This window comes from Octopus sinensis, unplaced genomic scaffold, assembly GCF_006345805.1.
Source record: "Octopus sinensis unplaced genomic scaffold, ASM634580v1 Contig13275, whole genome shotgun sequence".
In the NCBI taxonomy this organism is placed as follows: Eukaryota; Metazoa; Mollusca; class Cephalopoda; order Octopoda; family Octopodidae; genus Octopus; species Octopus sinensis.
This window is the reverse complement of record NW_021832866.1, coordinates 8,329-22,500: the sequence shown is the minus strand read 5'-3', so window position 1 is coordinate 22,500 and position 14,172 is coordinate 8,329. Positions and strand designations below refer to the sequence as shown.

At 36.7% G+C, this 14,172-nt stretch overlaps 1 protein-coding gene across 1 annotated transcript in view; it reads right to left on the bottom strand.

Annotated features, from left to right (window-relative positions):
• LOC115229624 (unconventional myosin-Ib-like) overlaps positions 1-13,821 on the bottom strand; it is a 76,422-nt gene extending 62,601 nt beyond the window's left edge. The window contains exon 1 of the mRNA XM_029799950.2: positions 13,707-13,821. Coding sequence (XP_029655810.2) covers positions 13,707-13,821 — 115 coding nt within the window. The remainder of the gene's footprint in view (positions 1-13,706) is intronic.
• Between the last annotated feature and the right edge of the window lie 351 nt (positions 13,822-14,172).

The following is a 14,172-nucleotide window of genomic DNA, read 5'->3' as shown; positions in this document are numbered from 1 at the left end:
CAGATATACGAGCACATTTTTTTCCTGACTTATGGACTTTTAGACCACACACATATACACACATATATTCATAAATATACACACACCTGCTATATATTAAGTGATCCACAACAAGCAGTGAGACACTGTGCTAAAACAGAGCCTTCCAACCTATTTCTTTATTGCCCACAAGGGGCTACACACAGAGAGGACAAACAAGGATAGACAGACGGATTAAATCGATCATATCGACCCCAGTGCGTAACTGTTACTTAATTTATCGACCCCGAAAGGATGAAAGGCAAAGTCAACCTCGGCGGAATTTGATCTCAGAACGTAAAGACAGACGAAATACCCATTTCTTTACTACCCACAAGGGGCTAAACACAGAGAGGACAAACAAGGACAGACAAACGGATTAAATTGATTATATCAACCCCAGTGCATAACTGCTACTTAATTTATCGACCCCGAAAGGATGAAAGGCAAAGTCGACCTCGGCGGAATTTGATCTCAGAACGTAAAGACAGACGAAATACCCATTTCTTTACTACCCACAAGGGGCTAAACACAGAGAGGACAAACAAGGACAGACAAACGGATTAAATTGATTATATCAACCCCAGTGCATAACTGCTACTTAATTTATCGACCCCGAAAGGATGAAAGGCAAAGTCGACCTCGGCGGAATTTGATCTCAGAACGTAAAGACAGACGAAATACCCATTTCTTTACTACCCACAAGGGGCTAAACACAGAGAGGACAAACAAGGACAGACAAACGGATTAAATTGATTATATCAACCCCAGTGCATAACTGCTACTTAATTTATTGACCCCAAAAGGATGAAAGGCAAAGTCGACCTCGGCGGAATTTGAACTCAGAAGGTAAAGACAGACGAAATACCAGTAAGCATTGTATTTCGCCCGGCGTGCTAACGTTTCTGCCAACTCGCCGCCTTCCAACCATGCCATTATGGAGAGCAAACATGACAGAAGTGGGGGTGATGATGACGACGAAAATGACAATGATGATGGTGATTATGATGATGATGATAAACAATAAACCACTTTTTGTTCCTCCCCACCGCTTCTATAAAATTTTTGTAGTAGTTTTTATTGATTCTTTTTTCATAAACTTTACTTTGTGGTTGTTGATTTTTCTAGTCAGTGTTGCTGTTGTTGTTATTGCTGCTGTTATTGTTTTCACTGGTGTTGTTGTTGTTGTTGTTACCTTGACATTCTTGCTGCTGTTATGTTGAAGAAAGGTGAGACTATGGCATACAGCATTGATCGACAACGCACAGGAGGCAGTACTATCTCTATGCGTGTGATGCACGTGTGTTTGTGGATCGTACGTATACACAAGTGTGTGTGTGTGTGTGTGTGTGTGTGTGTGATCATGTATGTGCTTTTTGTGTCATTGTGTATGTGAGTAAGTATACGTGTTTGTGTGAGTCAACAAATATGTGTGTGTGTGTGTGTGTGTGTTTGTGTGCGTGATTACCAATTTGCCAGTTTCTGTGTTTAACACTGGAATAAAGTTCTCCAATATACCTGCTGACACCATGATGATGATGGTGATGATGATGATGAAGAAACTGCGAGTACCATCAGCTACTACTACTACTACTACTACTACTACTACTACCACTACCATCACCACCACCACCACCACCAAAAACCACTACCACCACAACCACTCCTTCACCACCCCATCACGTAAATCCATATTCCATAGATGGTAATGTCTTAAAGAAATACTTCATTGGTGATAAACATTTTCAGTGAGAGTAAGAGGAGAAGAGAGAGAGAGAGAGAGAGAGAGAGAGGGTGGGAGGGAGGGAAGGGACAGAAGAACAAGGAAACAGTAAATGAACAGAAGTGGGGTGAGGGTGAGGGAAAGAGAGAGTGAGAGATTGTATTAATTAAAAGGAAATAATCCATTGTTACAGAGAAACATTGAAGAATTTGGAATATTGTTGGGTCCTAACATTTGAAAGCCTCGGCTTTGCATTGACGTTTAAACAACACCTCACCCCCACCCTCGCCAACCCACTTCCTCTTTCCCACATCGATGTGGGTGGGGTTGACGGGGGCGGCCTCACCCTTCACTGTCCACCTTCCCACTTCCACCCCCACCCCCAAAACCACACTTGCCCATCCCACACTCATAACCACACCACTCCCCCCCTCCTCTGTGCTCCTCCTCCTCCCCCTGCTCTTTGTCATCCACCCTCAAATTCCACTCCCACTCCCCTACCTCCTCTGCTCATCCAAACGGTGGCAGTTGCCCTCGACCCCCCACACCACCCCCTAGTAACTGCTGTAATAATCACTCCGTCAAGTGGAAGTCGTTAATATGTCAAATTCACACAAATCTTTCCATAATTGATTTCACATCATTTAAAACAATGTTCCTCCATATTTGTCCCGCATCTCCGGCAGTCAATGATTTACGGGAAACTGCAGTGTGTGTAGGTTGTGTGTGTGTGTGTGTGTGTGTGTGTGTGCATATGTGCTTGCATGTCATGTGTGTCTGTATTATATTATGTATGTGAATAATATTTATGTATGTATGATAATGCATAACTCTCTCTATATATATACACACACATATATATATACACACACAGATATATACATATACATACATATATACATACATCCAAACATATATGCATATACATACTTATACATACATATGTACAAACATATACATACATACATATACATATATAAATATATACATATATAAATATATATGTATATATTTATATATATATATATATATGTCTTATGTGTGCATATGTATGGCTCAGCATGAAATGACTGTTAAGGTAAGGAACAGTAGATAACCATTCCTTATTCATTGGCACCTTTAAGAACTCTTTGGTGCAGCTGTTCTCCAGTTCAAGTTCTGGGTTCTCTGTATGCGTTGTTTATACAGAAAACACCCTTCCGTACAGAGGTGGCCTTGGTCATTCTTGTTGATAGATCTGGTCCATAATGTACAAAAATATTCCTACAGGTGGCATTCCTTTTTGGAACCCCAGTTTTGTGATTTCCTTGGGTGGGATTGGAGATCAGTGAATGAGAGATAGAGGGAAGGTGTAGTGGAGCAACACCTGGGGCATGGAAAGATGCGATGTCATCAGGAGGTTCCATCTTAAAGCCTACCTGTAATCAGATTTTGTGGAATATGTGGAATACACTGTTTGCTGCTTCCCATGAAGTTAGCATAAGGATGTCATCCATAGATGCAGGGGCATGGCTGTGTAGTTAAGAAGCTTGCTTCTCAACCAAATGTTTTCAGGTTCTATCCCACTGTGTGGAAACTGGGCTGGTCAAAACCTTGAGGGTGGATTTGGTAGGCAGAAACTGAAAGAAGCCTGTTGTGTGTGTGTGTGTGTGTGTGTGTGTGTGCATTGGTTTCAATTTTTGGCACAAGGCCAGAAACTTCAAGAGAGTGATTAAGTTGACTACATCAACCCCCAGTTTCTTACTGGTACCTATTTCATCAACCCTGAAAGGATGAATGGCAATGGCAAAGTTGACCTTGGCAGAATTTGAGCTCAGAGAGGAAATATTGACAAAATGTTGCTCAGCATTTTTGTTCGCTGAAGTGTAATGATTCTGCCGGTTCACCACCTTTGTGTTTTTATAGATTAGAATAACAACAAGGCTGCCGCCGCCACCACCGTCATCATTGTTTAATGTCTCTTCATGCTGGCATAAATTGGATGATTCTATAGAAACTGCCAAGTCAGGAGACTGCACCAATCTCTGCTGTCTGGTTTTGTTGTGGTTTCTATGGCTGGATGCCCTTCGTAAAGCTAACCGTTTTACAGAGTGCACTAGGTGCTTTTCTTTACATGGCACCATCAGCAGCAGTAAGGTCTCTGAGTAACTTGCAAGACAAGCCTCCCGCAAATGAATAAGGGTGTGTAGTAGCGAGACACAGGGGGAAAAAAAACCGGCATCTTGGAATTAGAGGGGAAAACATGGCTACCATTGTTGAGAACAGAGTGTGGAAAGAGAGAGAGAAAGAGAGAGATAGAGAGGGAGAGGAAAGAAAAGGGAGGGAGAGATGGTGAAGCTGTGACACTGAGTGGACCAGGGACTGGAGAAGGTGATTGGGGTGGGTGAGTTTACAAGATTGCGAGAGCAGAGTGGTGGATGGTGGGGGAATGCAATAATTAGGTAAATACTTTTGTATATCTGCAATCTCATCCTCAACAACAGAGAAGAGATTTATACAAAGCTAATTAGCTAACATAATGCTATTGTATATGATAACACCTGAAGCTGAGATATAGGTATGCTTTGCGACTGATCATGATCTCCAGCTTTATAATATCAGTAGAAGTATTTTTGAAGGCCTAAAATAATGAAATGTTTCATGTTGAAGTATAAATACCTGCTTTTGGTTATATTTTGTTTACACTATGGGTGTAAATTCTCACTCACATACATACATACATACATACATACATACATACATACATACATACATGGATATATCTATGCATACATACATACATACATGGATATATCTATGCATACATAAATACATACAAACATACATACATACATGGATATATCTATGCACACACAAATTTATCTATGTATGTTTTTAATTTAGAAACGAAATATTTTGTGCAATTTGGACACATCCCTCTCTTCCTTATATATATATATATAATATATATAGAGAGAGAGAGAGAGAGAGAGAAGAGAGAGAGAGGAGGAGAAAGATGTATGTGTGTATTCACATATATGCGTGTGCGTGCATGTATGTATGTATATATGTTATTTAAACATACATATACTTATCTCTATACCTGTGTATATAGAGAACATACAAAATTTCATCATGCATGTGAGTGCGTGTGTGTGTGTGTATGTATATGTTGTGTGTGTGTGTGTTATACATATACTCACATATTTGCATGTGTAAGTGTGTGTAAAATTTGTTGGTTTTTTTTTTGGTTTTGGTTTGTTTTTTTTTTATTATTATTTTCAAAAAACTGAAAATCTATAAGTTTTAGTATATTTTTTTTTTCAGTAAAGAAAGTCAGTTATTGATCTGGAATTATCTGTGACAGAATCTCACCTGTAAACCTGTAAAAGGTAAAACTGAGTATTGGTGTGTGTGTGTGTGTGTGTGTGTGTGTGTGTGCATAGGTGGGGGTGGGGAAGTGTCTGGAAGTAGTGAATGAGTAAACATTTTGTTCTGGCACTGGACCAATACTGCATCTACTACAAGCACCGCCACCACTGCCACCACCACCATGACCACCACCACTGCCTACCATACATCAACTGTCACCACCACTGCCACTACTCCTTCAAATACTACCACTGTTGCTACCTGTACTACCAACACTACAACAGCTACTACAAGTACGACATCAAATACTACCACTACAACTATTACTTCTACTGCTATAAATACTGCTGCTACTACTACTACTACCACCAACACTAGCATCCTACCATCATCGTTATACCCCTATTACACCTACCACACCCACCCCTATTACAGCTCCCACCATCCACCCCTATTACCAACACAGTCAGCACCACTACCACCACCCATGTCAATACTGCCATTACTACCACCACCTCTATCACTACTGGCATAACAACTACTACAACCACTACTACCACATCTACTACAACTACTACTACAACAGCAACCACTACCACAACGACCACGAATACCTCAACCACCATCACTACCACCACATCTATTACTACTACTACTACTACTACTACAACAGCAACCACTACCATAACGACCACGAATACCTCAACCACCATCACTACCACCACATCTATTACTACTACTACTACTACTACTACCACCAATACCACCACCACCACCACCACCACTACTACTACTACCACCACCACCACTACTACTGTTACCAACCCCACCACCACATATACTCCACCCACCCCACTACTCACCGCCACCACCAATCATTAATAAATGTAAAGACTATGCAAAAATGAACCTGAGACTGCAAAGTCGAATTTCAGCGAAACGAGAAACCAGTTCTTCCCGAGTCTGCTGAATTGGTGAAAGCAGCATCAATGGAAGTCTGGCACTGAGAACTTTATTAAAAGCCATCTTGAAGAAAAATCGAGGAATTTTAAACGAGTGACATGGCAGTTTACCATTTCAATGATAACACAGAAAATGTATTTAATATTATTAAATGGAAAACTGCCAGACACATACATTCGTACATACATACATAATTGCACATGTGTACATATACATACATACATATATATATATATATATATATACGTACATACATACATATATACATACATATATACATATATACATACATACATATATACATACATACATATATACATACATACATACATATATACATACATATATACATACATACATACATATATACATACATATATATATACATACATAAATACATACATACATACATATATATATATACATACATAAATACATACATATATATATATACATACATAAATACATACATATATATATATATATACATACATACATTATATATATATATATATATATATATACATACATACATATATATATATACATACATATATATACATACATACATGCAAACATACATACATACATACAACCATACATACATACATACATACATAACTGAAGGATTACAATTAATTAAAGGATATATTAACTATGTCTACCTGCTGGAAATAACAGTCAAAACTCTTATTTAAATTACCAAAATACACTGATAATAACTACAGAAATCAACTGCCTGAAGGCATATGGGCTAAGACAATCTCTCGGCATACATTCAAATATATGGACTCTTATATATATATATATATATATAGAGAGAGAGAGAGAGAGAGAGGGGGGGAGTAGAATTCACAAAAAAAGCAAAAGATCAAGACAGGTGGTGTACAAAACAAACAGATGTATTAGTTTAATGCTCGGGAAGTGAAAAAGTCTTTAATGTTTCGAGCCTATGCTCTTCTACAGAAAGGAACATAGAAAGAAACAAGGAGAGAAAATATAGAATGTGTAGTGGCTAACTATCTATACATACATATGTGTGTGTGTGTATGTGTGTGTGTATCTATTCTTTTATTCTTTTTACTTGTTTCAATCATTTGACTGAGGCCATGCTGGAGCACTGCCTTAAGTATGTACCTAAAAATAGATAGACACACACGTATGTGTATGTGGCTGTGTGGTAAAAAAAGTTTGCTTCTCAGTGACATGGTTCTGTGTTCAGTCCCACTGCGTGACACCTCTGTTCCATTTCTAACATTTTGACATCATTTTCTATGATTGAATGCCCTTCCAAATACCACCCTTATTGTAGCACCAACATCAAAGGAGTGGACAAATCCTCAACATAACCCAAGATTCCTCTTGGCACTCTATTGTCGCCATTCTTTCAGCAACCACTACACAGGGTCTGCTGGGTGTAAACATTTGTGGCACCAAAACTAAAGGGTTGTACATGACTTTGACATGACCAAAAAGTCCTCTACACCTTATAAGGTATACTGGGGTGTGTATATCTGTTGCTATAGCACCAAAGAGGTACACATAACCTCAATATTACCAAAGACGTCCTCTATACCCTACAGGGTCAACTGGGTGTGTATATTTGTAACACCAGCATTAAATGGGTGCCCATAACTTTGACATGACCAAAGAATCCCTTGAACCCTACACTGAAACCATTCATTCAAGAACTACTACACAGAGCTTCCTGGATGTGTATATTTGTGGCACCAGCATTAAAGAAGGTGCCTTACCTATAGCAAGACCAAAGAGTCCTCTCTATGCTGTCTCAATTCAAGAGGGTGAGCAGAAGACACTGGTGATGATGATACTTCTATGCATATTAAACCAGGTCCATACGTCTGTGGAATACTCTGCCACCTACTCAAATGAATAAGTGTTTCCGTTAATGAAATAGCTACAAAAATGATGTATTAATGACTGGGGTTTTTGTTTAGCCTCAGTCCAATTGTGATTGAGCATTGTCCAATCAATGCTGATCCAGTGGTGACATAGTTTGTATCTAAAAATTATGTAAAGTGTCCCTTATATTCAAAACTAGTAGGATGACCTTTGAGTGGTTACTTTTTCTAGCAGAACAATCAACCTATATTAAGGCTCTGCTTCCTATATACATTCTGTTTGGTCATTATATTGACAGATTTCTATAGCTGGCGCCAGTTTAGTAGTCAGAATTTGACAAAAAAGCTAGTAAAACCCAACACATTGTCTTTAAAATTAATTTCTAAAGAAGAATACAAGAAGATATTGGACTGAAGAAATAAAGGAATTGGTAAAGATAAGCTATTAATATATTTTCTATAGACAAACGGTTAAGATGGAATCAATAAGGAGGGGAGAGGAGTGGGGAGATGGTGGAGATCTCTTGTTAGATTTAAGGAGACAGACAGTCTTATGGAACAATTGTGGCACCAATTTTGGGTCATCCATGCAGCTCAATAACAGAATTACAGAATAAAGGAATGAGTGTGTGTGAGTGTCTGTGGTGGAATATAGATGTGTGTGTATGAGTAAGGGATTACGGATTTGTGTTTATGTTTAAGTAGGGATTACGGAAGATATGCGGCTAAAGGAAAACAAATGAGTGTTCGTGTGTGTGAGTTTGTGTCATTCAATGTGAGTGTATATGAGTTGATGATTACGCATACATGATGATGATATATTATGTATATACACACACACACACACACACACACACACACATATATATATATATATATATATATATATATAATATATATTATATATATATATATATCTATATATATATCAATAGATGATTACAGATACATGCATATTATATTATATATATATATATATATATATATATACAAATAGATGATTACAGATACATGGATATATATATATATATATATATATATATATATATATATATATATATATATATGTGTGTGTGTGTGTGTGTGTGTGTGTGTGTACATATGTATAACCACATGCATACACACACACACAATGGTGATAAATATATTCAAATATATTTTTCAATTTTCAATATTAGCACAGATGTGGTTGTGTGGTAAGAAGCTTGCTTTCCAACCGCTTAGTCCCAAGTTCAGTCCCACTGCATGGTATCTTGGATTAGTGTTTTTCACTTATAGCTTTGAGCCCACCAAGGATTTGGGGCTGGATTTTGGTAGATAGAAACTGGAAGAAGCCCATCATATAATATATATGTGTGTTTGTATTTGTATCCCCAGTGTTGGTTTGTTTATGTCCTCATGACTTGGTAGGTTGGCAAAAAAAAAAGAGAGACCAATAAAATATGTACCAAGCTTTAAAAAAATAAGTGCTGGGGCAGGGGTCGATTTGTTTGCCTAAAACCCCCTTCAGGATGGTGCCCCAGCATGACCACAGTCCAGTGACTGAAACAAGTAAAAGAAGATTTCAAATTTTGGCACAAGGCCTGCAAGTTTGGGTGAAGGGTTTAATCACTTACATCGACACCAGTGGTTAACTGGTACTTACTTTATCAGCCCTGAAAGGGTGAAAGGCAAAGTTGACATCACTGGAATTTCAACTCAGAATGTAAAGACAGACGAAATACCTATTTCTTTATTGCCCACAAGGGGCTAAACAGAGCGGACAAACAAGGACATACAAACGGATTAAGTTGATTACATCGACCCCAGTGCGTAACTGATACTTAATTTATCAACCCCGAAAGGATAAAAGGGTAAGTCGACCTCAGTGGAATTTGAACTCAGAACGTAGTGGCAGAGGAAATACCACAAAGCATTTCATCCGGCATGCTAACGTTTCTGCCAGCTCGCTGCCTTACGAAATACCGCTAGGCATTTTGCCTGGCATGCTAACAATTCCGCCAGCTGGCCACCCTTGAAACAAATGAAAGATAAATGACCATCAAAATTATCGGCACCATACATTTTTACCAATTCTTGAAATGGTTTGGAAGGATCCTTTCCCACATGCTATCTAACTTTCATCATCTCCTTCATCAGGTCAACTTTAATGGTGTACACAGTGACTAGATAGAAGCAGCCATCTTTGCCTGATCTTCTCACCAACTTTCAACAGGTCTCCATGAAAGCATTCATTTATCATATGTTGCTGCTGTTTCTTCACATTTAGGGCCATTTGTAGCATCCTTGTATAGCAGCCCTCAAGCCTGTTTAATATATTTCTTTATTGCCCACAAGGGGCTAAATATAGAGGGGACAAACAATGACAGACAAAGTGATTAAGTCGATTATATCAACTCCAGTGCGTAACTGGTACTTTATTTATCGACCCCGAAAGGATGAAAGGCAAAGTCGACCTTGGCGGAATTTGAACTCACAACGTAACGACAGACGAAATACGGCTACGCATTTCGCCCGGCCTGCTAACGTTTCTGCCAGCTCGCCAATTACTTTGCCAGTGTCTATATTTCCCTCCCGTATAATAACACTGATTCGACTGCTGTGTGTTTAAATTTGCCCTTCTGCAATGAACACCAGGCAAAAGTGGTGGTGATGATGTCATTTCTCAACAAATTGCCTTTGGTTTTGTTACTCTGAAGATGTGGGGAACAAGAAATCCCTTCCTTGGAAAAACAGGTAAAGAGCTAATGATGGGCAGGGCATCTGTTTGTAAAACTATGCCTCCATAATATAAGCAGTCTCCATGATACAGGCATTGAGAAAGTGGGAACAGTAAACGACATGCATGTTCTCAACATACAGATCAGTGAGACCTCTACATAATGTACATGAGACATTAACTAAATGACATACATAAACATGTAAACATTCCATTTACAGAAATATCACCTTTGAATACTGAATATAGGAGTACGTGCGGGGAGAGAATGAGGTAGAAAGAGAGAGAAAACCAAAATGATATGAAAACTGTGTGCATATATATATACGCATACATGCACATATATACACACATACATACACACAAATAATATATACACGGATATATATATATATATATATATATATATATATATATATATTTCCTCGAATGAGGCTTTTACATGCCGAAGACTGCTTGGTGTAATTGATAATTATTCCAAATTAATTAATTTCACCCTTCATTATTACGGATATATATATATATATATATATATCCATACTCACACATATATATACATATATACAAATATATACATATATACATATAACTATATATATACATATATACACAGATATAAAAATACATATATGTGTATATATATATATATATATCCATACTCACACGCACATATATATACATATATACAAATATATACATGTATACATATAACTATATATATACATACATATATACATATATACACAGATATAAATATATATATATATATATATATATATCCATACTCACACACACACATATATATACATATATACAAATATATACATGTATACATATAACTATATATATACATATATACATATATACACAGATATAAATATATATATATATATATATAATATAATATATATATATACACACATGTATGTATTATGTATAATGGAATATCATGAAGATTTTCCTATCTAGCTAAGATATGTTGAGAGCTTAAAAACCGAAAGTGCAACAGAATTCCAGATATCAGCACTTTTATAAGATTTCTCCGGAATTTCAATTTAATATCCTCGCTTTAATATCTTGCATTGCTCATATTGACTTTAACAAAGAACAAAAAAAACCAGTCAGTTGCATTCACACATGCTCACACTTCCCCCTGAAACACACATACATAAAGATATATGTGTGTGTCTAATAATGTGTATAGACAGATATATACATACATACATACATAGAGAGAGAGAGAGAGTCAAAGGTAGCAACACATAAGCACACACAACAAAATCATTTACTTTTCTTATTTTCTAATTGAAGAGATGCACAGATTTTAGTTCACATTTAACTAATTTATCTTTTATCTATACGCACATATTAACTAACTTATTATATATATATATATATATATATATATATATATATATTATGTAGTATTTATGTATACACACACTCACACGCACAAACATACACATGCACGTACAATCAACACATGCACAAACACGTTTACCCATTACATGCATATGCACGCACGTAAATACAGCTATAGTCACAAGCATGGCAATGCGATTAACACATATCCTTCTCAACCATGTCCTTGTGAGTACATTTGTAGACAGTAACATGAAAGGAGCCCATTGTGTGAGTGCGTGTATATACATAGATACGTATATGCTTATATATATATATATATATATATATATAGGACTAGGGTTCTGGACAGTGGGGAAAGATAATTGGTGTCAAGGAAAAGCTGCAGTTAGAGAGAGAAAGAGGAGTCATGAGCAAGAAATTGAGCAAAGGGCCTAGAAGTGCTTATGTTTATATATATATATATAATATATATATATATATATATATATATATATATGAATAGATAAATAAATGGAGTTGAACGAAGATGTTAATAAAATTTGTTTACTTTCGACATATGTTTCGAAGACAACATGGTTTTATTCCAAAGGAATAAATAGTGTAAGATGCAATCTTCTCATCAGGAAAGAAAGAGAGCCTCTCTCAACAACAAGACATTATAACAATTACGATGACTGCCTACATGATAAACAGAACGTTATTAAGTATTTAAAAAAACCGTTGGTAGATTTGATGTCAAAGGCAGATAGTAGGAGGAGAAGAAGGGTTAAAGGGGTAGTAATTAGGGAACAAAAAGAGAGGCAGGGATACGTTGATTAAAAGAATGTTCAAAGGCTTAGGAAAAGATTCCTCTATTGAAGTGAAATGCAAGTTAAACTAATTGTTCAAACTATAATGACTGGCAAAATCACTTATATGAGTAAAATGTATGATTCTTTGTTCCTCCACCTATAGTTCCAATACACCTTTGGTGTATCCATAACTTAAACAACCAAATGCTAGACAGATTTTACCGACTCACCACTTCCTTAAATTTTCAGACCAAGTGACTAAATTTGAAGTCATTATCATTACTATAAAAAGGTAATATAAAAGGAGAAAGGGGCTCTCTACCCACCTTTTTGACCAGGCTCCCGTGGTTTTTAGGGGTTTTTCCACAAGTAACCTTTCGAAGCGCCTTCCCCTATTGGGAGTTTTTACTTGTTATATTTTCGTTGTTATCTTGCATTTTTTACACGGACTTTTCAAACGGACAAAACCCTTTTTGTAACTTTCGTCCTGTATTTTGTCCTTACATGTTTTATTTGATTTTTGTTAGCCCTTGTGGCCAATAAACGAATTAATTATTATTATTATTATTATTATTGCTGTAGTAGTAGTATTAGTAGTAGTACAAATGGTAAAATACGGCACTAATTTCTTTTGTAGCATACAGGCTGGAAAGTATATTACTCACACACACAAACGGGAAAAACTCTTATATAGACCACGTGTGTGTGTGTGTGAGTGTGTGTGCATGTGTATAAAATAATGGAGATTGTTACATATATATCTGGAGATTGCATAGGAAAAAAAGTATAACAAATCATGAAAAACAATAAAACATATAAAATGAAAATGAATTCCGGTCAAAAAAAAAATGGTCAAAAGAAAAAAAAAATCACTTTCTCTGCAAATGAATTTGTAAGAAAATTTATTGAATTACCTTCCAGAACTGGGTTAGACAAGAGTAACTGTTCCTTGACATGGTCAATGTCAACCCCTTTACCTGACACCTGGGCTACATATTGCATTATTACTTTGCTGGCCTCTGAAAACATAATAATAATAATAATAATAATAATAATAATAATGATAATAATAATAATGATAACAATAATAAAAATAACAATAATAAAAATAACAATAGGAGTGGCTGTGTGGTAAGTAGCTTGCTTACCAACCACATGGTACCAGGTTCAGTCCACTGCGTGGTATCTTGGGCAAGTGTCTTCTGCTATAGCCCCGGGCCGACCAATGCCTTGTGAGTGGATTTGGTAGACGGAAACTGAAAGAAGCCTGTCGTATATATGTATATATATGTATGTGTGTGTATATGTTTGTGTGTCTAGGTTTGTCCCCCTAGCATTGCTTGACAACCGATGCTGGTGTGTTTATGTCCCCGTCACTTA